Genomic DNA, 26,733 nt, shown 5'->3' on the forward strand with positions numbered 1-26,733 from the left:
CTGTGGCATGAACAGGAGAGGAGACATCATAGGATTTAGAGTTGAGGACTCAGATCACCCCTATCACACTAGAGGTTCCTGGGAACAGGCCCTTGTTCCCCTCTTGGGACGGGGGACTTGTCTCTGTGTCTCCTTTGCCTTCTAGTGCTGGCTTTTGTACCAGGCAGTGAGCAGACAGGCCTGTTCCTGAGCACAGGTGTGGAAATCAAATTGTGTAAGCAAATTCCATTGCAAAGGGGCCCAAAAGCTCCCTGAGAAAGTCAGGGAGTTGGACTACAAAGGATTCTCACCCAGTTCACTCTTTTTTTTTTTTGAGTCAAAACTGGTTTTCACAGTCCCAGTGACCATAAAGCAGACTGGACCTCTGTTCCTGGAGAATGTTCTCCAGCCCTAGGCCCCTAGCTGGGAGCTGGAGTGACATATTACATAAGTGGTTTAATCTCAGTTTCCCTGTTTGTAAAGAGGAGTGATTGGACGGAGAGCTCTGCATGGACCTTGCTGGCCACAGGCCCTTGAGAGCTGACCATGGAAGATTCCATGTTCCACGATGCTAAGTGTTCAGGATGCGATTCTGAGGCCCTGGGATTCGGCCAGAGAGAACCAGAGACGCCCACTCCCTGTGCTCGCACCCCCTTTCTTTATTTGTAATGAGGGGGAATCCCTTCCCCCATCGTGGTCCAGGCCCACAGGCAACCCTGCATTTGCAGGGTGGCAGCCAAGTGTACATAGCAGGCACAGCTCCTGTCACCAGAACTACAGCTCCACAGTCCAGCAAGAAACCTCTGTTCCTGGGGGCCCCACCTGGTAATCCACCTTGAGCTCTCTGGGATGGAAAGACAGACAGACAAGTGGTCAGTAAATCTTAGCTGTGGTGGGAAGAGAGGAGGACAGCTAGGGACAGGAATGTAGAGGCTGCCGAGTCCCAGTGTCCCTCTAGAAGTCCTTCCAGCACAGGCCAACAATGCCCAGTCACCCAGAGGGTATGGCCTCCAGAGTCCAGGGCTCTGAGAGTTTGGGGTGTGAATAGGAAAAGGTTCCTACTGTCCCCAACCAATGTTAGTGCTCTCGGGCCGGCATGTTTTCTGCGGGTCTGAGTTGGCCACTCTTTGTGGGGTCCCTGAGAGCTGGCCTAGACATGTCTAAGACATTAGCCTTCCACCTGTTTCTAGTTCCCGGGCAAGGACAGAAAGAGTGGGGTCCTGCAGAGCCAGCTCCTGGCCTCTCCATCCCCACCCTGCCCCAGCCAGGCTCAGCGGCCTGCCTGCGCTGAGTCACCTCGTAGCAGAGTAGTCACTGCCGTGAACCCTCAGGGTGCGTCTGCTGTCGTCTGACGCTTCTGGGGATCCCCAGAGCACCTCCTGGTAGAACTGGCCTGAGGTACAAAGGGCGGGTCAGCAAGCCATAAGGACAGCCCGGGAGGCGTGCAGGGCAGGGACGCTGCCTGTTCCCGGGCAGAAGTGGCTTCTGAGGACCCCCTGACCCTGGGCCATGGGCAGAGTACCGAGGGTCCCGCTGACGTGGCTGGAGAAGCGGTCAGTGTCGCGCAGAAGGACCCGGAGCCCCTCCCCAGGGCCATCCCAGGACAACAGGCCAACGGTCACTTTGTCTGGGCCGCCGAGCAGCAGGAGACCCATCTTGTCCATGGTCATCTTCAGGCTGCGGAGAAACCCAGCATCCTGGGCAGGAAGGCGGGGACGCCTGCACGGGCGCCAGCAGTCGGGGGCGGTGGGCTGGCCTCCCTTCTCGTCAGGACGCCAGTGTGGCCTTGGGGGGGAGTCCCTTCAATCTTTTGGGTTTCAGTTTCCTCAATGGTAAGACATGACCAAAATCAACTTGATGATATCTGGTTTCCCCAGCATTATTTATAATATTAAATAATTATTCCTTTCCCTCTGGTTTTCTTAAATTTGGCTTCTCACGAATTAGTTTTATGTGATTTAGGGGGTTTCTCTGATGACTCTATCCCTTTTGCTTTTAGGGCTGGTGCCACTTTCTTTTGGTGGCTGGTATTTAATCGTGTGTTTCAATGTCTAGAGGGTAAGTCTCTTCTCATTCTGTCTCCTCGTTTGTTACAATAATCTTTGAGATTCTTGCCTTTTTGGTTTTCTCATGAATCTTTAAGCACATTGAATAAGACCCTGCTGTTAACCTGAAGTTAATTGAAATGGAATCGCCCTGAACGTACGCTGTCCTGTTGATTCAATTCAAACTAGAGATGTGGTCTATTTTTATTTATATCTTCTATAGCCCATGCAAGTATTGGGACCTTCTATCACTACAATTCATAGGATTCTTCATTGCATTTTCTCGGCATAGATGTGCTACTGATTTTTGGGAATCTATCAGATAACAAGAAACGTCGAGACCTTGAAGCGATTGGGAAGGTTCTCAGATGACCTTGCATTTGCTGGGTGTGCATTCGTTGGTTGAAGGGAGACGAGTCCCCGCCAAAGGGCCCAGTGGGGTGACAATGGACAAGGCTCTTCACACTTGGGAAAGACAGGCTATGGCACTGGCTGGGGGCTGGGAGGGCACTGCCTGCAGAGGGCCAGGCTCTGCAGACCCTCCCCGAGGCCCCTGCTGATTTCTGGAGCTGGAGAGCCGCCCCTGAAAGGCCCACAGTGGGGCAGCCACGCCACCCAGAAGAGGTCACCTTCTGCCTCCACTACCCAGCGGCTGCCCAGTATTTGAGGCCAGCTGGACTTGTCCCTCCTCACCAGAGCTCCAAGAGTATGTGAGGACAACATTTATAACCTGCCCTGTGGACAGTGTTCTCGGGCTTCTCACTGTGGGGTACCAGCAGGCACCACATCACCTACCTGGTGGCGCAGGGCTCCCCAGCTCCACTCCCTCACTGGGATCCCCCGGCCTTCTGGCTGTGGGCTGGGATGGTTATCCCTAGTTATTAGTGCGGAAGCTGAGGCTCACAGGGGCTGGGTGGCCTAACCAGGGCCACCCAGGATTCACAGCAGAGCCAGCTCCTACCCACACTGTCTCCTGCACGGGATAGTGACCCAGGCCAACTGTGAGGGGCAGCAGGTCCCCAGAACAGCTCCTCAGTGCTGTGTAGAGCCGTAGGGGTACAGGGCTTCTGCATTTCTGGCCCTCCTGCGAGTGTGGCCACTGGGCCTGTGGCCTCAGGCCACCCGTCAGCACATCATCAGCCAACGAGGCCTGCAGGGTCACCCTCCCCCCCGGGGGCCTCCAGAGTGGGGCTTACCCGGGCATCACCGAGAACAGCGTCTCCTTCCACTTGTACACAGAGTTTCTTCGGTTCCGAGTGACCACTACGTGCTCAGGGGACACATGAACCTGCAGCTGGGGGTTCTTGAAGGTCACCTTGATCCATGAGAACCCAGCCGCCTTCTCCTCATACTGGCCAGTCACCTCAAGCCCTGAGAGGGCAGGACCAGGGAGGTCAAAGCTGTGGCCCCAGCCAGGGCTGGTCACTGTCCTCACAGGGAGCCCTCCCTGAGTCCATCCCTGGAGTTCCGCACCAGCTGCCTCCTCAGGGGACAACCCTTCCTCAGCATTCCTTCCCACTGGGCGCCCGGCCCCACAATCTCTGCACTCATCCTTCATCGCATGTGGCTTTGGAGGGGCCCCCAGCCCTCCGTGACAGCCACCCTCAGATGAGACCTCTGGGAAGGGAGGTCTGGTCTCAAGTCAACAGCTTTCGTGACTCCCCCATGGTGTGCCTGGCTCTGAGCTAGAGGCCGGGGCCAAGGGTGAGACAGAGAATTGACGCTCCTGCCCTCAGGGGAAGGCAGCCTGGGGGATGAAGTGGGGGACCGTGTGGATCTGGGAGGAGCAGGGCCGCCGTGGCCGTCCCGTGGCTGTGTGGTTCTGCATGGCGCTGCGGAGCACCTCCGCATCTGACCCGCCACCTCAGCTCAACCAGTGAGGCCCTTCCCGGAGTGAAGGGGCAAGGCCCGACAGGCGCACACACCTCCGCCTGCCCTTCCCCTCGTCCACACCCTCTGGGGTCCCATCTCTCGGGGCTCTGTGCTCGGCGGGCACCAATCCCTCCGTCTAGAACATCCTTACCCCTTCCTCTGTCATCTGCCAAGGCCCTGCCACTCCTGCGTGAGCCCACGCAGCTCCCCTCACCCCCAGGCAGCCCTGGCCTGCTCCCCGGGGCTCACTTATCTGCACCCGGGCCACCCGGACCCGCACGTGCGGCGCCCAGTGACAGGCCTGCAGCGTGGCTGCGTGAATGCCAGTGTCAGGGCATGAGGGCGTGACTGTGCCATGATCGGGGATGGGCCTGCCCGGGGCCAGGTCTGTCCACGCTGTGCGTGTCTCTGTGGGCGGGTAGTGAGCAGCTGTGAGTGGTCTCTGGGTCTCTCGAGGTGGACGAAGGGTGGGCATGTCTCACCTTGGTCAGGGTCTGAGAGCAGGTTCATCGGCCCCCGAGAGTGCTTGAAGTCCACACAGAGCTGCTCCACGCTCTGCCCAGGCAGCGGCAGGATGGCGGAAGGAGCCTGGATGGGGGCTGGGACAGCGGTGCATGGCTCCTGGGGCAGGGAGAGTGGGCTGGGGGACAAGGGTGGGGACGGGGGCTGAGGGGGTTGGCAACTTACCTGGGTCTGGGGCTGTTGTGGTTGTTTCTAAAAGAAGAAAAAGTCTGGGTTTAGGCTGCCCTCCCTGGGGGCAGGAGGGCTGAGGGGTGGAGTGGTGGATGGGTGCCGGGGCTCCCTCTCCGCTTCAACACTGTGACGGGTTCATAGACACCTCCAGGGCTCTCCCCTCCCAGGGTCGCCCCATTAGGACAAGAAGCTACTCCAGGGGCTCTGGCCTGGGGGACACCTTTGATTTTTATATCCACACCACGTGACGTAGCTCGTCCAGGATTTGAGGCGGCTGATGGCGCTGAAGCAGGCGTCAGTGCAGCAACGTCGGGAAACAAACGGGGAGAAGGCAGTAAGCGTTCAGAACAAGCACGTCCTCCAGCCGGCCCTGCCACCTGCCGCCCGCCAGGCGCCAGCCCCTCCAACCCCGCCACACACACACCCCACCTAGAATAGCCTCCGCTGCGGAGATTTTCAACCAGAAGAGCACGCTATCAGGGCAAACGCCGAGGAGACAGGCCTAGCCTGGCTCTGCGGCTGTGTCTGAGTACAGACTTGGGGATCAGACACAGTTCGAGGGGCCACAGTTGGCTTTGTGAATGGAGGAAGCCCTCCCTTTCTAGAAGGTTTCATCATGAGTCAGCCTCCAGAGTATAGTGAATCCTATTCAGTGAAAATAAAGGAGAAGTAAAGTCCTGCTTTGTGGAGGGGATGTCTGAAGTCCACAAGCTGGGTGGGGGAGGAGGTGGCTGGGAGGAAAGGTGGGCGACGACTGCCCCGAACAGCCCCACCGTGAGCCCTCTTGGTTGGTGCCTGCCCCTCCAGGGGCCAGGGGCCCCTCTGTACAGGAGTGTGGGAGAGGCTGCTCTGTCAAGGCTTGTGGCCTGCCCACCCAGGGACAGCTGGAAGAGCTCACACTGTGTGGTGGGGTGCAGGAGAGCTCATACCCGGGAGACGACATGCCAAGGACCAGGCAGAGGGGTGGCTGGTGGAGAGCTGGGAGGGCGAGGGCAGCCCCCCGGGAAATGCTGCTCCCTCGTGCCCTGGATCGGGCCGACCCACGATCACTCAGCATCATGCCACACAGCCACTTCTCTTGCCAGGCCTGGGGCTTCATGCTTTATCTCACCCTACTCTGTGGGGGGTTCGGTGATCGCGGTAAGGAAACCAAGGCCCTCAGCAGGCCAGGAAGTGGCTTACAGAATGCCAAGGTTGGTAGTGCATCTTCCCAGTTTGCAAGAGCAAAATCAGGAGCATGCGGAGGTCCCGGAGGTCCCGGGAGTCCACGCATCTTTGAGGAGGTGTGAAATCCAAACCCGAAACTCGGCGGGATGCCAGAAACTCCACCTTTGGAAAAATTGACACATTCGGAATTCTCTGAGGCAGTGGGCGGGTCCTCACAGCCAGGGGTCAGGACCCTGCCCCCCGGGGTGGGATGTGGAGAGGGCAGGCGGCTCCCCTCTCCCACGCCGGGAGACAACGATGCTGGAGCACCAGTGGGCCCCCCCTGCGGTACCCCTCAAACTACCTTGTGCACTCCATCTTCTTCTATGGGCAAGGGAAGGCTCTGCAGGGCTGACTCCTAATCAGACACACCTGAACTTAAGTTCCAGGCCTGTCACCAGCCAGGTGAGCCAGGCCAGGCACTCCCCCTCCACAGCCAGGGGCCGAGGTCCCGTCAATCTCCCTCCCACGCCCTCCTCCTTTCCCACCTGTTATTCTGGACTGGCGACCTCCTATGACATGAGATCGGAAGCGAGTGTGACCTGGAAATCAGTGAGACCTGGGTTTGCTTCTTGGACCCAGCTTTCTCGGGGGCGGGGGAGGGGGGAATGGGGATTGTGTCCCTAGTGTCAGGGGTAGGGCCTGAGGGGCAGCCAATACGTGAATGAACAGGTGACTAAATGCACCACGTGCTTGGTCAGATGCCATCTCCTGGCAGTAAGGCTGGGCTGGAGAGGCCTGGGGCAGACCTGGGCCCTGGATAGTGACCTCAGGGGGCTGGTTCCCTAGGCCCTGTGTCAATGGACCACCACATAGCCCAGCTTTTGAAGATATTTGGCCTTTACCTGAGTGGACGTTCTTGTGTCTATTTTCTGGATAAAACAAAGAGAGAAAGAGAGAGAAAGGAGAGAGAGAGAGAGATTATCAGGGTGGTTTTGATCAATTTGAAATGCTTATGCTTAATCCTGCTTCCCAACCCCAGAACTACACAGTGCAGTGAATTTGGGGAGCCAGGAGACCTGGCCTCAGTTTTCTCATCAGTGAAATGGGACGGGTCTTGGGGGCTCCTGGGAGTCTGAGGATGGCAGGGTCGGGGCCTTGGCTGGCTGCAGGGGATGGCACGGGGAGAATGCTGGGTCCAGCCCTGCCGTCTGGGAGGCTGGGATCCCAGCCTCCACCCACCGTCTTCCGCGGGTTTCTCAGCAACTTGAGACTGTTCTTGGCCTTCGGGTTTGGTGACCACCATAGATGTGAGAGGAGTAACGAAGCTGTAGCGCAGCGATAAGTTGAGAGCTCGGGTCTCGAGGGCCTGCCGTTCGGCATCTGACGCGGAAACACTGTAGGGTGAGGACATCGGAGCTCAGGAGGTTGCTGGACGCCAGAACAGGTTCTCCTTCCCAACCAGCCCCTTCTGGGAGGTCCCCTGGGGGAGTCAGGAGCTCAGACACGACGTCAAACCATCCTCTCTTCATGTCTAGGGGATGCCTCATGCCAGCCGTGCCTGCCCCACCAGTGACAGGTGTGGTGTGTGTCCTGCAGAAGTGGCCCATGAGGGCTGGGGCCACTGTCACCTTTGCTCTAGCAGTTGCTGGATAGTCAGGTACGCCCAGAGTCTCTCCATGAAGTTGTGGAAGATATACTTGGGGCTCTGGAACTCCTCCTCCTGCTCTGCCACGCTGGACTCGGTTTGGAAGGTGATGTTCTGTGTATGCTGAAAAGAGGGGCCCAGTCGGGGCAGGAGCAGTGAGGGCCTGGCGTCTGCACCTGGCCTGGCACTTCCGGCTCTTCTGTGATTGGAGCTGGGGCAGGTCCCAGGCACTGACTGTGAGGACTGCACTTCCTTTGAGTAGAGTGGGGGGTAGAGAGGGAGTTTGGGGGTGCAAGGGGCTCCGTCACAGAGCCACCAAGGATGAGCAGGAGGTGGAGATAAAAGGGAGCAAACCACCCCGGGTGCAACAAGGCAAGGGCAGGAGCTCAGATTAGCTGACCCTTGGGAGAGAGGGAAACGAGGATGGGGTCAGAACCCAGATCAGAGCAGGAGCGGCAGCAGGAAGGCTTTGCAAGTGCAATGCGGAGCAGGAGGGGTCCCCAGATACTGCCCACCCTTACCTCAAAGATGGGGCAAAGGCACAGAGAGGGAAGGGCCTTCCCCAGCGGTCAGTGGCAGAGTTGAGACTAGAACTCAGGTGTCATGGCTCTGGGGTTGGGGCCCCAACTACCCCAACAACCGTCCCCTGCCTGAGTTAGCCCCTCTGCTGGGGCTGGTCACTGGGGGACAATGACAGGGAAGCATGTGCCCCAGCTCTGTGTGGACTGGCTGCTTCCACCCCCAGGGAATGGCCTGTGGTCACAGGCTGACCCAGCTCGCAGCCTGGGAAATGGGCTCTGAGGCCAAAGGACCCCCAAGCCTCTCTTGCCGGAGCTCTCCTGGCAGCCGAGAGACCTTTCTACAATGTGGATCAGATCCTGCCCCGGCTGGCACCAGCCGCCTCTGTCTCTCGCCCAGGGCACACCTGGGCAGGTACCTGGGCTACCTGCATGGATTTTGCCCTGTCCACATGTACAGCTATTTATTTGATGTTTTTCTTTAAATTAACTTTAAATAGACTAGTGCTTTTTACTTGGCCTTATCTCAAGTAATATCTGTGAAATCTTAGGTCTGAGGTTTGAGTCATATTTTTTAAAATACACATTAAAATAAATATATAACTACTAAAACAAAGACACGTCTGTCTGTGAACTACCCTGAGTCACCTTGGGTTCCACTCTTCGGGAATGTGTGGCCTCCAAGCTAGTATCAGCTGCCAACACATACGGAATTTTTACCAGGTTAATATCTGGACCAGATATTAATCACACAGGGACTTTATGAGGTGGGCATGTGACTTACTCCCATTTTTACACAGGAGGAAACTGAGGCACAGGGAGGTTAAGTGACTTCTCCAAGTCTCACCTCTGGGCTGGGTTTGAAGCCAGGAGGCTGCCTGTGCCGGCAGTCATGGCACTTGGCCACTTCTCCCGACACAAGGACCTGGGCCCCTGACACCCACTGCCACTCTCCCCACATGTGCTGCCCTCCTGCCACACAAGCCCAGAACATTCCTCCCTCGCTCCACCATCCGGGGTCTGCCCTCCTCCTTCTTATCCCTCAGTCTCAGCTGAGCCTCCACCAGGAAGCCCTCCCTGGTCCCCCGGCCAGGTTGGGGCCCCTGGCACTGCTCTCCTGAGTCCCCGGGTCAGATCCGGCCTGTAGCTCCTTGTTTGTGTGAGGATGAGCCAGGGCTGTCTCTCCCCTGAGCACAGGGCGAGGTCAGCCTCGCTCATCACTGTCTCCCCAGGACCTGGCACAGGGCGGGTGCTCAGTTTCCCTTTGTGGAATGACAGGGGCTGACTAGCAGGAGGCAGAGAAGGCTGGGCCAGGACGGGGCGCCGTGTGGTGAGCGGGGTTTGGGACCCTGCTGCAGTGGGGCCCGGGGCAAGTGGCCTGCTGTGTTGGAGCTCAGTCTGCTCATCTGTGAAATGGGAGCAGCCCCCCTTGCCTGAGTGCAACCTCCGAGGGCAGCAGGAGATGACAATTGGGAAGGAATGTCTGCTGTCCCCTTGTGCTCACAGGTGCACAGACTGAGTGCCGAGTGCCTGCCTATTCTGGTCACAGCACAGGTGGTCTCATGAGAATCACTACTTTGTCTCATTGAATCTCTGCGGTGAACCCAGGCAATGGGGACTGGCGCCCTCCACAGGCGGCAGAGGGAAAACCCGAGGCTCAGGGCACTGAGATGAGGAGCTTGGTGCGTCTGTGATTGGAACCCGGCTGCTCTGGCTGCAGAGGGGGTGGCTGCCCCAGCTGCCCTTCCCCTCCAGGATGGCTTGGCCACACTCACCGTCTGCCCGCTGACTCTGGCTGACAGCACATCAGGGCTCTGGTCCCGGAGCTTCCCAGCCACCACCATCTCCGAGCCCTTGAAGAAGAGCCGGAAGTTTTCCCGCGTGACCTCGTCCACGGCATTGCTCGGGTACTCGAAGGCCACTGCCGTCAACAGTGGGTTGGCCACCTCCTGGTAGAAGTCCTGCAGGGCAAGGGGGTGTCACGAGGGCCAGGCTGGAGTCTTTCCAGCGCTCTGTGCAGTCCGCCCCAGGCACTCTGGCACCTGCAGCTGCAGGGCCGAGTCCGAGTCCTCATAGATGCGCCGAGCCAGGCCGCCGTTGTCCAACGCCAGCTTCTCCAGGAAGGCGTAGCTGACGTGGAAGCCGAAGCCCAGGCAGAAGACGTTATACCGGCCACCTATGGCTTCCCGCACATTCTCCTGGATCCTTGCAGGGTTGATCTCCCCTGGATCCGTGGGTTTGGGAAGAGGGTGAGAAAATAGTGATTTGCTCAATGGATATTTCTGGAACCTCAGAGCCAGAGGGGCCTCAGCAGCCCCACTCCCTGCCCCAGGTCCCACAGCAAGCCCAGGTGCAGGCTAAGCTGCTCCCCGGCACAGTGTGCCCTGGAGGTGCCGGCAGTGCCCTCACCCTCGGTGGGGTCGCCGTCAGTGAGCAGGATGATGAGGGAGACGCTCCCGCTGGGCAGCAGCTCGTCCCGGTTGCTGCTGTCCAGCAGCTGCACGGCCATCTGCATCGCGTCGTTGATGTTGGTCCCTGAGGGGCACACGCTGTCAAGGTGGCTCCCAGCCAGGTGCCCGGAAGCCCCCACTGCAGGGCCGCAGAGGCACTCACCTCCGAAGGCCTGGATGTCGGAAGCGAAGCTCCTGGCCTCATTCACGTTCTCCACTGAAGCTGGCACCAGGGCCGGCTTCCACTGGGCTGCTCTCCCGCTGAACACAATGAGGTTGAACTGGTCTTTGGAGCTGAGGTCATCCAGGATCTTGATTAGGGCTTCCCGGGTCTGGTCAGGGGGAGAGGAGAAGGAGCTCAGAGGGGTTTCTTGAGGGCTCATGTGACCTTGGGCTGGCAGCCCTGGACTCCTGTCTGGGGTGGGGACGTGGTGTATGCTCTGGGGGCAGAGGCTGCCCCATGCTCTGGCCAACCTTGGCCCCTGGAATCCCCTACCCAGGAGGATGCAGGTCTGCTTGCTGGACCATAGCCGATGGTGCAAGAGGCCTAGAAGTTTTCAGGGCCCTGTCCTGGCCCAGGGGACCCACCTGCTGGATTTTCCTGCCGCTCATGGAGCCGCTCTTGTCAATGACGAAGACCACGTTCTTGGGCATTGTGGACAGGCCCTCGGGAGCAAAGTAGTGCACAAAGTAGCCGTTCTCAATCTGCGGCCAGAGTGAGACCACACCCAGGTGATCAGAGCTGCAGCCCTGCCTTGCCTGGTCCAGCCTCCTGGCCCCAAATCCTTGGGCTTCTATGCTCCCCTTGTTCCAACCCCCCATCTCCATCCCACTGCTAGTCTCCCCAAATCCTCTCCATATTTCAGGGCTCAGCCCAGCCCCTCTCCCACAGAAGCTTTCTTTGCTCACGCACAGCTCACTAGAATGCTCCCCACAACTTTATCTCCTATTTGTTTTGGTATTTGAGGCAGCTTATCCTAAAAGGTTCAGACACAATAAACCTGACATCCATCATAAGAGGGAAGACTTAACAAACAAGGAGTAAAAGGGAAGCATAATAACGTCAGAAAATAATATGAAAGAAACTACTGCAGTTGAGCACAAAACTAAGCTGTGAGCCTCCTGGCAGCAAAGGTAAAGAGGGAAACCCCACAGAGAAGCTCTTCATAGAGACAAACTTTTCTGCCTCTGAAAAGGATAGTTTCAGGGACAACACAATGAAACTGCTTGTTTTCTATCTGTGCCAGGCCCTGGTGCACACTGCTAAGCAAGAGTGGTTATTTTCCTCTGCTAGACTACCCAAGCTCATACCCTTGAGGGTGGACAGATTTCCAGGTTGCCCCGCTCTTTCCTGGAATCTACCCACCTGAATGGAGCCCCCTGAGTGAGTCCGGTTCACATCATAGCGGATGATAAGGCTGCCATCCAGGACTGTGTCCTGCAGCTTTGGGGTCTTTTGCTTCTGGGAGAGCGCTGGCTTAAACAGGATGTGAGCCTGGAGGAACAACCGGGCTGAAGTTGGGAGGTGCAGCAAGGCCAAGCCAACACCACCATCTACCCCGTCTGTATACTGGGAAGTCCCAATTCCGGGATGCAGCCTTGGGTCAACGTTCCAGGGAACTTTCTCTCAGGCTGAGCTATCGATGTCCTGCTTCCATGCAGGGGAGAGGGTGTGAGAGAGAGTGCCCTGTTCCTAGAGCTGTGCAAGCAGAGGCTGGGCTCAGGCCGTGTGGGATCCAGCTATCTCCTCCTCTCCACCGGGTCCTAGGGCCCTCACATCAGTCTACTCTCCAGGTCCTTCCCCCACAGATCTCAGTGCTCATGCGGGGACCCACTGTCCTTCTCAAAGGCCTTGCCAGATGACAGCACAGACACAGAGATCCCAGAAGCCCCTCCAGCTCAGAGAATCTCCCCAACTGTCCTTCTGTCTGGAAATCCAGGCTCAGGGCTGGACTGAAGCCAGGGTCCTTGGCACGCCACCTGCTGACCATGGCAGGCCCACCTTGGTCGCGTTCTGTGAGATGGTGAGGGCATCTACCAGCTCGTTGGTCACAAAGGTGCTCTCTGTCTCCAGAAAGCTGATGCCCTGCGGCTCGAAGATGTGAATGTCCATCTGGAGGCAAGATGTGGGCACCGGGTCAGCTGGGAGACTGGGCTGGGACTCACAGGAAGCTCAGGGGCGGGGAGGGGTTGCCCTCAGCAGGGAAAGGGTCACCCAGGAGGCCTCCCAGGAAGAGGTTGCGCCAGGTACCTGCAGATGCTTGACGGGCTGCTGGGGCTGCACTTTCAGCAGCAGCTCATACACCCCCAGATGCCGCCTGAGCAGCTCCTCGTACACCAGCTCGAACGTGACCTTGGCAGAGGGAGCCACGCTGACCGACACCTGGAACTGCTCCGTCTTTCTCCCGGTGGCCCTGGGAGAGGAGGGCGTCAGGCCTGCCCCTCCAGGCCAGATGGGGTGAGGCTGCTGGAGGTGGGAGCAAGGCCAAGGGCCGAGGCAGGGTGGCTCTGTCTACACCACCCGCCACGCCACCCCGTCTCTCCCCACCGCTCACTTGACGAGGCCGGCGCTCTTGCCCTGGGCCACCGCCGCGCTGTACTGCTCCTGGGCTGCAGCCTTCTCTTTGATGTTCCCTGGGTAGGTCACGCCGTCGATGACCCTGGGGGCAGGAGAGCCTGGTGGGAGGGGGCCGCTCCACTGCCGGGCACAGGGCGAGGGCGGGGCCTCCAGAGTGCGCCAGGCCTCACCTCCCGAGGCGTGCGCAGTATCAGTGATGTGGAGGAGGGAGGCCGCGGAAGGCAGGGCTGGGCTGACTTCTGCTCTCCCTTTACCTGCCCAGGCCGGCCCCACATCCCCACTTGCCCCTTCCCCGTCCCAGACCGGTCCCAGAGCTGCCAGTTAATCACCAGCAGGAGCTTTCTGAGCTTGTGCCCAGCCCTGTGTCCAGCCCCGTGGGGCCAGGACTGAGGAGGGAGACACAGGCTGAAGGCTCTGACCCCAGTCCCCTGCGCTGTCTGCATCCTCCCCCCGCACAAGGCAGGCACTCTGGGGGGGCGGATCTCTCTGGAAGTAGGTTTTGGACAACTGGTGGTTGGGATTCCTGGGGGTGTGGACGGGCTCCCACCTTCCATCGTAGGGGCTGAGAAAGAACTGCCTGAGCTGTTTCTCTGGAAGGACAATGACTTCTCCAGAACCCCCTTATGGGGTGAGTAGGGCCGCGCCTGGTAAACATACGCCTGCTTCCTTGGGGTGGCACAAAGGGATGGGAACGTGCAGGCTGGGTGGGAGGGGGCGCAGCCAGGACGCCGGGACCCCACGGCCCCCCTCCCTGACCTTCCTGGTTATTGTTTAACTCTGGGCCAGGAGCGGGGCCGGTGAGTGGGCAGCGGGGCCGGTGAGTGGGCAGCGGGGCCGGTGAGTGGGCAGCGGGGCCGGTGAGTGGGGAGCGGGGCCGGTGAGTGGGGAGCGGGGCCGGTGAGTGGGCAGCGGGGCCGGTGAGTGGGCAGCGGGGCCGGTGAGTGGGCAGCGGGGCCGGTGAGTGGGGAGCGGGGCCGGTGAGTGGGGAGCGGGGCCGGTGAGTGGGCAGCGGGGCCGGTGAGTGGGCAGCGGGGCCGGTGAGTGGGCAGCGGGGCCGGTGAGTGGGCAGCGGGGCCGGTGAGTGGGCAGCGGGGCCGGTGAGTGGGCAGCGGGGCCGGTGAGTGGGGAGCGGGGCCGGTGAGTGGGCAGCGGGGCCGGTGAGTGGGCAGCGGGGCCGGTGAGTGGGCAGCGGGGCCGGTGAGTGGGCAGCGGGGCCGGTGAGTGGGCAGCGGGGCCGGTGAGTGGGGAGCGGGGCCGGTGAGTGGGGAGCGGGGCCGGTGAGTGGGGAGCGGGGCCGGTGAGTGGGCAGCGGGGCCGGTGAGTGGGCAGCGGGGCCGGTGAGTGGGCAGCGGGGCCGGTGAGTGGGCAGCGGGGCCGGTGAGTGGGCAGCGGGGCTGGTGAGTGGGCAGCGGGGCTGGTGAGTGGGGAGCAGGGCTCCCCGTCCCGGGGGGACAGTTCCCGGTACCTGGGGCTCCTGGCCAGGTCAGGGAGCAGGAACACCGCCCTCTGCTTCCCTGTCTGCTGCAGCAACAGGGTCTGGGTTCAGAGAGGGGTGGTGACAGTGCTGGGCTCCAGGCAGATGCCATGGCAACCTACCAGCCCTGGCACCCATGCCGAAGCCGGCACAGCCAGCGAGGCTCACGGGGCACATTGGGCAGCACAGACCTGGGCTCTGGGGTGGGGAGTGTGGGGGCTGCTCTGGAGTGGGGGACAGGTAGGGAGGGAGGGAGGAACCAGCTACAGGGACCCCAGCCCTCTATGGCAGTTCGGCCGTTTCCCAGAGGCCCCAGGGTACACTGGGGACCCCACCTAAGAGACACTTCCTCTCTGCCCTGCCACTGCCCTGCTGTTTCTGGGAGCAGCCTCTCCCCTGTCCTCAATCACAGCCTCTCCCGGGGGGCAGGGACAGACATTCAGCAAACATTGCAAAAGCGAGTCAGCAGAGGACAGAGTGAGTAAGGATCATCACTGGCTCAGGGTCCACAGAAACCCCAGGCCGAGCAGAAACACCCTCTGTGGCACCCCAGTCTGGGGCAGCCAAGGAGGACCCCTCCTCAGGGTGACTCTCCGTTGTGGGGCAGTCCAGGGGGTTAGGATGTTTTCCATATTCTGAGCTGGAATCTGCTTTTTGGTGACTTGCTCCTGCCTGTCTCCTCGCAGGCACAGACGCAGAGGCGTCACGGTTCTCCGCCGGCTGCCTGGGCAGCACTTGGGGACGGCGGATGCAGACAGGGAGGCGTCTCTGCGAACCGACGGTTCCTTGGCAAAGCTGAAGACGCACCCTGCACGCCTCCCTTCAGGAAGGGGGAAGATGGGGCGCAGAGCAGACGGGGTCGCCGCGCTGGGGGAGAGGATGAGGACGCGGGTGGGGGGCACCTACATGGAGAAGTTGGTGATGAAAGCTTTCTTGGGCAGCTCCATCTGGAAGGTGGCCTCCTGCACAGTGTCGGCCCTGTTGACCACCCGGCTGGTGACGACCGTGTGGGAAAACCGGGATGAGACCTTGGAGTCTACGGTGAGGCTGTAGACGTCGATGTCATTCTGCAGCAGCGAGGGAGAAGGGGTCGGAGTTTCATCGCTGCCCCAGCTCAGGGCAACACTCTTCACGCGTAGACCAAGCCCTGCCTCCAGCCCAGCTAAGCCCCGGACCCGGCCTCAGGCGGAACCCAGCCAGGCAGTCACACATTGTGATCTAGGGGGGCCCACAGTGTCCCTTGGAGAACAAGCACGCAGTGGGTGGTGAAACCTGAGCCCCAGTGTCTGGAGGGGATGTCACACTCATCCTTTGGGCAGAGGCGAGGGCCCTGGTGGGGCCAGGGAGCTTTGTGCGCAGGCTGAGCCCTGCCCAGGGGAGGGCAGTGAACAGGTCCTTTGATTTCCGGAGGCTGTGGCCTCCATGTAAACTGGGGCAAACAGCTCCTGCCAGTCCCCTGCCAGGGGCTGTGGGAACTGGGAGAACCTGGAGGTAGGTGAGGGGCCAGACTCTACGAGCCGGGACTCTTCCTCTTTGTGCCTTTCCCCCGCAGCGCACCCTCCCCCAGTTCTGCCACTCACATGCCCTTTGCCCCAAGGTCTGTGGTCCCCTGGAGGAAGGACATATGTGCACCCACGCAGAGCCTTACACACCGCTGACCTGCCCACACATGCAATGCTCGTGTATGCACCGTTGTCTAGCTGCACACCCGGTTTAGCACAGAGGTGCTGAGTGGCTTGTTTATGTGGTCGAGTGTTTGCTCTGCGCCCGGCATTGTGCTAAGCACTTTATAGGTGTTATGGGTTTGATTTCACGACAATGCTCTGAATAGGTTCATTATTACCCTGTTTTACAGATGAAGAAACCGAGACATAGCATAAATAACTTCCCCGAGGTCCCTCAGCCAGGAGCCATAGAACTGGGCTCAAAACCGGATTTCCTCATCTGTAAAATGGAAAAACAGGATCACCCCTTTTATTAAGTGGGAGGATACCTGTAAGGCCCTTGGGCGGTGCCTGGTGGATGGTCAGCACCTTTCCTTTGCACACACACACAGACACGCCTGCACGCACGGAAGCTCTCCCCCACTTCCCAGACACGTTCTCTTGTTCCCCAGCTCACGCCGCCTGCGCACAGGCACCCGTGGACGCCAGCTACCTTCTGGGCAGTGTTGGTCTGGAGGACAGCCAGCAGCCAGAGCAGGACCAGCATGAAGCCGCAGGTGTGGACAGTGGCTGGGGGCTTCATTGTGGCTCCGGTGGCCACCAGGCTGCTTCTGAACGGAAGAGCAAGTGGGGAATGAATTAGTAACTTGCTTCTGCCCCGCCCCTGCGGGGGCAGGTTCTGAGAAATTGGGATCTTTAAGCCAAAAACTGCAGTGGCCTCAGATAAGCAGGTAAATGACGAGTGTCCGTGAACCTTGGCTGGGGGCAGGAACATCTACTGAGGAAAGGCAGGCTCAGGCTGGACTTGGGTACTGGCACCCCTTCTGAAGGATCCAGAACCTTTCCAGCCTTCACACCAATCATTCCATCACAGAGGGGGCAACCGTGAAGATGCCAGCCTGCTGGGAAACAGGGATGGCGGGGAAGACTAGGGCTACAGGGCCAGCCCAAGTGGCATCCCGGAGAAGGGGGGCCTTGGCAGCCAGCGGAGTGTGACTGGGCAGTGGGGGACCCGGAAGGCATCCAGAGGCCCTTAGAGGTGTCTGCATGGGGTAAGATCTACTGGGGCCAAGGCAGGATAGATATGCCTCATTTCTGGAGTCCAGGGGCCCCCAAAACAAGACCTGCAATTTGACAATACAAAGTGAGAGTTATAAAGATACTCCGTCCTGTGGCCCAGAAGTCTTGATGCAGGGAATGTACTGACAGGAAAGCATGGAACAGAAGAGAGAGCTAACGGCACGAAGAGCTCCTGATGGGGCGATTGGGTATGGAGGTCAGTTGTGCCAAGGGTGCCTGTGGATCACTGCTTGAGAGAGGGCAGAATGCCATTGTCATGACTGGCGTGACATGCCACAGCTCAGACCCATGGGAGTGCTGGAGTGCTGCCCAAGGGCCTGGGTGAAGGTCTCGGTGACATTTTAAAAAATAAAGTTGCATTTAATAAAGTTGACACATTCCTTTTGTAACAAACAGTAAGAGAGGCCGGGCTCGGTGGCTCATGCCTGTAATCCTAGCACTCTGGGAAGCCGAGGTGGGTGGATTGTTTGAGCTCAGGAGTTCGAGACCAGCCTGAGCAAGTGCGAGACCCCCGTCTCTACTAAAAAATAGAAATTAGCTGGACAACTAAAAATATAGAAAAAATGAGCCAGGCATGGTGGCGCATGCCTGTAGTCCCAGCTACTCGAGAGGCCGAGGCAGGAGGATCACTTGAGTCCAGGAGTTTGAGGTTGCTGTGAGCTAGGTTGACACCATGCTAACCCGGACAAGAGTGAGACTCTGTCTCAAAAACAAACAGACAAACAAAAAAACCAAACAAACAGTAAGAGCATGAATAAATTGTAGGCACTCTGCAGCTGGCACCCGTGTTCCCTGGTGGCTCTGACAAGGCCAGCTCCTGAGTCTGTGGCCACAGATGGGTAAAGATGAGTCATAAAGTGTGGCCAAGTGCCAAGTCGTGGGTCTGGGAAGGAGGATCGCTCAGTGACACCAGCCTTGGGGAGGGCCAGTCACCATGGGGGCCGACACGGGGCTGGGAGGCAGTGGGTGGCTTCCAGAGGCTGGGGAAGGGCTTTCTCCATCAGCCCTGTCTCCATCAGAGCCGGCAGCATCTGGCCCTGGGGAAGGGCACCATAGACTCTGGAGCTATAATATTTCTATGGCTGCAAGTAAATGTCCCCCTTCCTTGGCATGACTATGGCCAGAGGTCTCATCTCTGTGCTCACCTATACTGCTCACCCTTTGGCTGTGGATATGACTGGGACTACACAGGGACACACGCCTTCTGTATCTGGGGAAAGAGCCTCCCCAGGGTGCCCAGTGAGCAGGCCCAGGCCCTTCCTCACAGAAGTCTGCTCCCCTGGGGCACAGGCCATGGGCCCGGCCAGAGCTATATAAGGCCAGGCTGGCCAGGGCCGTGGGAAAGGCTCTGAACAGTCAGCTCCATCTGCCCCCCGGGATAGGCAGGCCTCAGCCCCGAGCCAGGCTCTGCGAGCCCAGGTCCTGCCAGTCCAGAAATGAGCCACTGCCACCGTTAGCATGTCCATGGTCTTGTCATCACACTGGAGCAAGTTCTGAATCTTACAGTTCCACGCACACAGGGGACACAGGACTGAAGAGGGGCGATCACACTGGCCAAGAATCTGGCACTCCCATGCCCCAGGCAGCATGGTGGGGGCAGGCTTGCCCTGCTATTTGGAAGAGGCAGCGGTAGCTCAGGGAGCTGCCTGCCCCTGGCCAGAGAGGAACCTCGATCTGGCTTTGTCTTGGAGGGGGCGCAGCTGTTAAGAAGGCAGCGAGAACAAGGGTGCAGGGGAGGGAGCTTTGAGGTCCCCAGGTGCTGCAGAGCCTTGGGGTCCTTGGAAGAAACTGAATGGCTAGTGTAGAAGGCAGAGGAGGATCGAACCCCAAACCCGACCTGCTCCACCCTGAGCAGTGTCACTGTGGCCTGGTTATGGGATAGGCTCCAGCTCAACTCCCTGTCACATAGGAGAAACTGAGGCTCAGCAAAGAGTCTGGTCTGAGACACACAGTTCAGCACCGGGTCTCCGCGTCCTAGGCTCCTTCTGGCATGTGGCATGGCCATGATAGCACCTGTGCTATCCCCTGGGGCCCTCCCAAACACCTGGGGAAAGGTACAGGACATGTTCCACACCCCACCCTTCCTCCCGCTCCCCTGTAGATAGTGGCCTTGGCCAGTGACCAACCGACACGCTCGAAAGGCTGGGGCCACTCGGGCATCCTCTTTATTGGTGCTGGAGCAGAGCAGGAGGGGAGGGTGGCAGCCCAGAGACGGCGGGGGAGAAGGGGTGTTCTGGCATAAAAAAAGAGTTCTTGGGAAAGGCTGCTGTGTCTAGGTGCTTGGGTGGCGAGGGGCGTGGCACGCACTTCTCAGCCAAAGACACTCTTGGCGGGTCCTGCTTTCGGCTTCTCGAAGACAGTCTCTGTGCCCGTGCGGGAGCGGCTGAACACCGACGGGGCGGCCGAGCCAGCTTGCTCTGCGGGAGGAGGCACAGTCAGCGGCCCGGGCTGGCTTCCGGGGAGGGGAGGCCCCTTGTGTCACGAGCACCCTCTCCTGAGCCCAGGAACTCTGGACTCTCAGAAAAGGACCCCTAACCCCCTCCCCCGACCACTGACACACATCTGTGCCCCAACCCCCAGCCCCAGCGGACCGCAGGACACTTACCACACTCCCGCATGACCTGGTAGGTCTTGGACTTGATCTCCTGGTTCTTGGCCAGGCTCCCTCGGGCCCCCTTCAGGTCCTCCTCCTTCACAGGGGGGCGCTTCTTCTTGATGGGGGCTTCCTGAGTGTCAGCCTTGGAGACCCCAGAGTCCTATCTTACCACTGGAGGCCTTGAGGCGGGGACCCCTTTCCTACCTCTGCGCCTTGGCCAAGACCCCTCTTCTCTGCTCACTGAACTCAGGCTGATTCAAGGCCTCACTCCTCTTCCAGGAAGTCTTCCCGACTACACCCCACCCCTGTGTCTCCCAGCTCTCTTGGTCTGAATTGTCCATCTGCCCTTCCCCCCAGACTGGGAGCCCCTGGGGGTAGTGGCCGCTGTGCCTCACACGGATCTGCCTGAGCTTGGCTGGGCACAGTGGGCAAAGGGGAAGGGACTGGCTTCAAGGGTGGGCAGTCCTAGGGAACTTGGTCAGTTCCAAGACCTGCTCACTGGGTGGCAGGGGGTCCCTTAGGGATTGCCCCTCTCCCAAAAAAGTGCCAGTGTTTACTTTGTTTTTGGGGGGTGAAAATAAGGTAGACTGGGACCAGATGCCCACCAAATTACAGTTGAAAGTCAGCACCTCCCCATGACAGGAGGGGACAACCCTTCCCCCCAGGCAGGCTGATCTGTCGGTTCCTCCCGTGCTCACCCTACTCCTCAACCCCAGGCGCCTGTGGGTCTGTGGCCTTATTCCTTCTAAGCCCTGGGGGCAGGTGCAGGGATTCCTTCCCTCGCTGGGGAATACCCGGGCACAGAGCTGCGCACCCACAGGCACAGCCTCATGTGTCTACACACACACAGATGCAGCCTTGTGTGCAAACGCAGAGACAGATACGGCCTCGTATACAAACAGAGACAGATACAGCCTCATGTACATCCATATTCACACACACCTCGTGTACACAGATAGCTGCATGTGTACGTACATACATACACAGATACAGCTTCATGTGTACACACCCACAGAGACAGATACAGCCTTATGTACACACCCACACACACAGGGTGCATGACTGCAGAGGCCAAAGCTACAGATGTGCATAACTGTACATGCTGAGCTCTACAAGCAGCCCCCTCACACACACACAAAGCACAAGCAGAGATCTATGTAAGCCCTACACGTATTTCTCCCCATCCCTCCTAACAAACCACAGAATAGCACCAAAGCCGTGCTGAACAGCGGTTCCTCAGGGCATCCTCCCTGAGCCCCGGCCCCCCGGGGGCTGCAAAGCCTCCTGTTCATGCCTGGAGCTCGGCTCAACACACAGCTGCCAGCACTGACAGTGTCCAGGTCCCAACCTCCACTCCCTCTGGCACCAGCAGGGCCCAGGCTGGGCCCTCCTACCTGGGACATGGCGAGTGCTGGCTCTGCAAAGGCGCCTCTCCGGCAGGCAGTGGCTGGTGAGGAGATCTGAGCGGGCCCAGCCCTCCGGAGCTTATATAGCCTGCCTGCCCGTCCTGGGACGTCACTCCCCCTGCCCCGACAGGCTCCCTGATGATTCAGGTCCGCACAGCCGTTGGCTTCAGAGTTTATTCTCGGAGATGAGAGGGGCTCTCTGAGCACTGCTGCCTGGGACAGCTGCTTTACTTGCAGGCGGGAGGTGCTGGCCCTGGTGGGACTTGCTGTGTGCGTGTGTGTTTACGGATGTGGGTTCTGGAATGTGTGGCAGTCTGAACCGTTGGTCTGCAAGGGCTCATCGCAGGGTGTGGGGTGTCCCTGAGGAAGGGGAGGGCCCTAGCCCATTGGACCGCTCCGCTCAGAGGTTGTTTTTCTTTCTCTTCCACCCCTTCCCCTGGATTCCAGTAGAAAGAGATTTTCCATCCTTGCAGGCAGCAGAGCAGGAGCTTCCTGTATTTGTCGCTAGGAAGCATTTGCTCAGGACGATGAGCTGACTGGGCCCTCACAGCTAACTCAGCGAGGGGCTACCATTGGTTTATAGGTGGGGAAACTGAGGCCAAGGGGAGCTGCCCATGTTTTTGCTGGGGCCCTTTTTCCACTGTTGGGCTCCCAGTGTAAGTTTAGCAAAGGGACAAAGCGAGGCTGGGGGGGGTAAGGGGCCCAGGAAGGACCGGGGAGGACGCCATGCTCGATGGCGAGGCGCCAGTGAGAGGAAGGCAGGGAAGTCTGGGGCACGGAGCCTCTGACTGAGGTGAGGCCACTGAAGGGGGACCGGCCAGCAGGACAGGATAAGTTGCTGAAAGAGGGAGGGGGAGAGTGAAGCCCACGCCCGGTATTGAGTTGTGAAGACAAGAACAGGCCCGAAGCCTCCCCCAAAAGGTCACTTAGCTCTCCTCTGCTAGAAGCTTCTATACCCCATCCTCGCAGGGGGAAGATCCCCCGGGGCCCAGGGCAGGTCGCTAAGCCTGGGGTGGGTGTGGGGAGTGATGTGGGTAGGAGGTCAGGGCCCCGTCAGATTAGACATACCAAGCTCCTTTCAGTTTGTGATGGAGATTATTTTTATCCTTGAAGGCTTAAGGCAGATGGAACCCAACCAGGTGCTGACATTTGGTTATCCCAAATGCCACTCCACTGCTGTCATACCTCGGAGCCCACCCCCACCCCTCCACCTCCAGCCCGGTGCCAGGAGCCCGTGTGAGGACTGCCAGGCTCAATGCGAGATGAGTGCTGACACGAGGAATGCCCAGGAATCTGAATGCAGGCCAAGGGCAGGCTGGGCTCCGTGAGGGCCCTTCCACCAGCTCCAGGGGCACCACAGATGGCAAGGGATGCCGTGGCGCTGCCCCACAGCTGGCTCCACCCAGGGGGCACCTGCCTTCCAGCCCTGTGGCCTCAGGGACACGGATGTTCACTCCTTTCTCCCAACTCAACTCCCGCAGGAGGGGACTAGCTTTAAGTCTTATTAGCGAGGAAGTGGAAACGGCAAGAGCACGCCTGGTTTCTGCCCTCAGCACAGCTTGGCTCCCACCTCTGCCACGAGGCTACGTAAGGTTCATTCTCACTCTGCTTCCTGGGAAGAACCTTCTAATTCACTGGGAAAATTTTTCTGACCCCACTATGCTGTTTCAATTTCAGAGAACACACAACCAACAACCACAAAAGTGATGGTTTTTTTTTTTTTTTAAAAACCGTAATAAGATGTCAAACTTTATTGTAAACCACTTTACAACGCAAGTACATCATCTTCCCTTTCATTTCAAAAATGTGTTCCCATAATCGTAACACCCCCACTGGATGGCAGCTGAAGTGGCCATGGTTTTGCTCACATAGGTCTGACTTCTAATTAACTTCATGAAAAAAAAAATCAAATTTAAAGCAACCAAACGAACCAACCCACCCAGGAGCTCAAGGTACTCACGGTAACATGGCAGACCACAAGTCCCTGACCAAAAAAGCAAAGCCCCTCAGAGCTACCAATGCTTCACCAGTGAAACAGAGAGCTATGCACTCTTAGCTGCAAGCATGTGAAACTTTAAGAGCCAGCCCCACACTCCACAACGTGGCTGCCCTGGCTGGTGGGAAGCTCCCGGAGCTGCCTGTCTCGGCCTGGCTGCAAGACGGCCAGTGAGCCGCAGTCTGGAGAGCAGAGCGGGCTGCCGGCCGGGCACTGCTGCCCCCAGGTTCCGGGACAGCCACTGGATGTGGACTCGGGGCTGTAGCTTACACACCTACTCTGCCTAAGGAAGTTAAAACTTGGATTTGAGCCTTTTTTATATTTTCCCTGAAGAAAGGGGCACGACAGGTGACATTAACCTATGACTCTCTGTTGCCAGGGCAGGCCCAAGTTAAAGCCTGAGGCAGGAGGCCACTGGCGCGGCCGGGGCTGAGGAGCCACAGACCTTACCTTGCATGTGTTTCTGCTGAGCGGACTAAGCAGCCACCAGCACTGCGATTTCACTGACATTCCCCCCACACCCCTTGTCCACGTCCCTCTGACAACAACGGGAAAGAACAGCAACGACTGCCTCTTCTGCTCAGATATGACAGTTCTACCTCATCAGCTTATTTCCATTAGTTACAGGAAACTTGCTCATGACCTTGGCTTTCCAAGTTTCCATCACCGGTGGCTTGGCCAAGGTCCGGATTTGGACAAATCATAGATAGCACACAGTGTCCAGTCGGCGTCCCGTCATTTCTCACACACGGTGACGCAAGCCACGTGGCTAGGTGAAGAGCTGCACCTCGTAAGGCACCTTGGAGCAGGTGGTGAGGAAACTCATCCCTGGGAGGGAGGGCAGCTCAGGAGGAAGTCCCGCCCGCAGCCCTCTCACGCTTCGTGGGACGAGGCGCCACACAAGAGCCCCCAGTGACTGCAGGAGGCACTCCTGGGGATGCAGAATCTCGTGTGTATGTGTGTGCGTGCGTGTGTGCGTGTGTTCACACACGGGAGGAGGGGAAGGCCAAACGCAGGGGCCACACTGTCCAGCCCCACACACTAAGGGGTCCCCTGTGCTCAGACGCGCCGTCAGATCGCCATTCCTGGGTAGCCGGCTACACAGCTGCAGCTCAGAGACTAAAGCCCTTTCTGAAAACCAGGATGCAGGGAAAAACCATCGCTCACCAGCTACCTCTGTCCCCCAAACCCACTGCTCAGCAGGAACTGGGAAGAGCCTTCAGATGAGACCGCCCGAGGTCTACATAACCCAGAGTTTTCACCTTTCACAAGGTGAAAATTACCGCTCTCTCACCCCTGCTCTCTTTTGGAAATGTTAGGAGCCCAAGACTGAAAATGAAGCTCCAATTCTGTGCTCCAGGAAGGTGGAAGAAACAGCTGCAGGGACAGGCTGTTCAAACAAAAGAGGAGCGGAGGAATTAGAACTGAGCCAGGATGCCACGAGGAAGATGCCAGTCCTGGTCATCCCGAACTCGACTCGTATGGCCTCCTGGCTCCAGCCACTCTTCCCCACGAGGGGACTGACCGGCAGGGAAAGACTCACCACCACAGCTGGAGGCGAGAAGAGAGTAAACGTGAACAGGAGCAATGCGGACGGAGATGACTCCAGTCTCAGCCGCCGTCTGGCCTGCCCCTCCTCTTGCCCCAGGCCCACACTGGCAGGGTCGCCTCCTATGCACAGCTATGCTGCCCGCTCCTCTCAGCCCCCTGGCTCTGCACTCCTGGAGGAAGATGGGCTGTAATGCCTCCTGCCCCCGGCTTGCCCGAAGTCCAGGACAGGAGGGCCTGTGAGAGGCAGAGGACAGCCCCAGGGTGGCTGGTTTAACAGCTGGGCTTACATGCCACCATTCAGATCCCGTGTGTTTAAGTAAAACATGTTTTTCTGTAGGTCTCAAAGAAGGCTCTGAGTGGCTGGCGTGGCCTCCCCTGCACTTGTCTCACTAAGGCCCGGGCTGCCTCCCTTCCAGCTTGTACCTTAGCAGTGGTTTCCTGTTTCTAAACATCCATGTCTGCCTGTGGGTTGACAAACCACTGGGCAGCTCCTTCCCCAGCAGGGAAATCGCCGGGGTCAGCCCATTCCACTGCCACTCGGCAAACTCCCAAAGCCACGGGGGCCTAGGGCCATGCTGAGGAGTGGGGCCATCCCCCAAGGGACACAGACTAGAGGCACCTCCTCCTGCCTGTGGGTGTAGAGAGCGAGCTCTCTCCCACGTACCCACCCAGCCACCTCACAGCTTTGGAGGGGGTGAAAACCAGCATCCCTGCCAGGCCGACATCCTCCAGACCGCTGTGCAACGTGAGTAGACGACAGGCACCAGGGCCGCCTGAGAGGAGGCTCCTGGACGTGGGCCCAGGGCTGGCTCTGAAGGCTGCGGCAGCAGGGCTAGGAGGCCGACACTGTTTTAACTAGAGATCTGGAGGCTCTGCAGAGAGGCAGGGAACACACGGGAGAGTGGCAGAGACAGAGAGGACACAAAGAACTCTCAGGTTCCTTTCTCGGTCAAGTTTCACCAAGACCTCTAACCTGCCAGCAGACAGACCAAAGAGCTCATGGGCCCTGGGCGGCGCCCGTCCCATTCCACATCTTGTCCAGACCAGCTGCCCCGTGCTCAGGCCTGATTCCCTCCCTCCCGAGGACATGTGCCTTCTATGGTAGGACACCATCCAGCAACATCCCAAGCGAAAACTCCCAGATTTTTCCTCCCACCAGCTCACACCCCATGAAAGGCAAACAAACCCATTTCTTTGGGGATTAAAAAGAGTTTTTAAATACAATAGTATGAAAATATAACTTAAAAATATAAAAGTCAAACAGCATACGGAAGACTTAAAAATCTCTGTTTTGCCCATTAGTCCCAAAGGTACTTTGTAGGAAATAAACACATACTCAAAAACCAGTAACACGGCCACAGCTCATAAAACCGGCTCCAAAAATCAATAGTTACAAAAGCCATTTTGAGTAAGAAAGCATTCCGGTTCTGACTTGGTCAATGAGTGACTTTTAGCCCCAAACGCGTCACGTGCTCACACTGCCCGCAGCCTGGCGAAAGGACCCGCCCGCCGTCTGAGTGTGCCTGCTTCCTTCCACCTGGCCACCCAGTCGGACACAGGGCAGGGCCTCAAGGTCCCTTACAACACTGCTCAGGACAACAACAAACAAACAAAACTCCTCGCTTGCATATTTGGTCGGTGTTTGTAGTGCAACTGAGTGGGGGACCTCAGCCCCTGGCCCCGCAGGCGCTGGCTCCTCTTCCCTCTTGGCAGGTCACAGTAGTCTGGGGGCGGGTAGAGTGGGCAGAGAGCAAGGAGTGGAGGTAGAAGAGGAGGGGCAGAGAGAGGAGGGAAGGAACGACGCTGCAGACCTGGTGGCCGGTGGGCCCCGCCCGTCACCCCCAGCAGGGGACTGTGTCATACAGGCAGCCCAAAGCGGTGCTTCTTTTTCTTCACAGGCTTGAGGGGGGTCAGTCTGCGGAGATCCTCCTCCACGTCCGACTCCTCCATCTCGTCGTCGGCCGAGATCAGGATCTGAGGCCGTGCAGAGGCAGGGTCTGAGTCACCACCTGCAGGCCTTCCGCATCCGCCCCACCC

At 58.7% G+C, this 26,733-nt stretch overlaps 3 protein-coding genes across 3 annotated transcripts in view; all 3 read right to left on the minus strand.

The window, feature by feature from the left end:
- Window positions 1-618: 618 nt before the first annotated feature.
- ITIH4 (inter-alpha-trypsin inhibitor heavy chain 4) lies at window positions 619-16,688 on the minus strand. The gene is made up of 25 exons (XM_069472048.1): window positions 16,561-16,688; window positions 15,310-15,470; window positions 12,907-13,011; window positions 12,603-12,765; window positions 12,354-12,464; window positions 11,718-11,846; window positions 10,940-11,056; window positions 10,515-10,683; window positions 10,311-10,436; window positions 9,944-10,125; window positions 9,677-9,862; window positions 7,367-7,506; window positions 6,978-7,132; window positions 6,641-6,667; window positions 6,284-6,337; window positions 6,100-6,153; window positions 5,772-5,918; window positions 5,488-5,567; window positions 4,810-5,062; window positions 4,584-4,610; window positions 4,379-4,495; window positions 3,221-3,395; window positions 1,502-1,656; window positions 1,276-1,372; window positions 619-823 (listed from the first exon to the last, which is right to left on the minus strand). Exons 1-25 carry the CDS (start codon window positions 16,648-16,650, stop codon window positions 754-756), a joined length of 3,090 nt encoding a protein of 1,029 aa, XP_069328149.1. The 5' UTR covers window positions 16,651-16,688; the 3' UTR covers window positions 619-753.
- A 2,605-nt stretch (window positions 16,689-19,293) lies between these two features.
- MUSTN1 (musculoskeletal, embryonic nuclear protein 1) lies at window positions 19,294-21,146 on the minus strand. The gene is made up of 3 exons (XM_069472049.1): window positions 21,138-21,146; window positions 19,753-19,903; window positions 19,294-19,564 (listed from the first exon to the last, which is right to left on the minus strand). Exons 1-3 carry the CDS (start codon window positions 21,144-21,146, stop codon window positions 19,458-19,460), a joined length of 267 nt encoding a protein of 88 aa, XP_069328150.1. The 3' UTR covers window positions 19,294-19,457.
- Window positions 19,822-26,733, minus strand: part of STIMATE (STIM activating enhancer) — a 56,665-nt gene continuing 49,753 nt past the window's right edge. The window contains exons 8-9 of the mRNA XM_069475879.1: window positions 21,138-26,670; window positions 19,822-19,885 (exon numbers count right to left, since the gene is read on the minus strand). Of these exons, the coding sequence (XP_069331980.1) occupies window positions 26,554-26,670 (117 nt within the window). The 3' untranslated portion in view covers window positions 19,822-19,885; window positions 21,138-26,553. The remainder of the gene's footprint in view (window positions 19,886-21,137; window positions 26,671-26,733) is intronic.

The sequence above is a fragment of the Eulemur rufifrons genome, chromosome 7 (assembly GCF_041146395.1).
Source record: "Eulemur rufifrons isolate Redbay chromosome 7, OSU_ERuf_1, whole genome shotgun sequence".
NCBI classification, from domain to species: domain Eukaryota; kingdom Metazoa; phylum Chordata; class Mammalia; order Primates; family Lemuridae; genus Eulemur; species Eulemur rufifrons.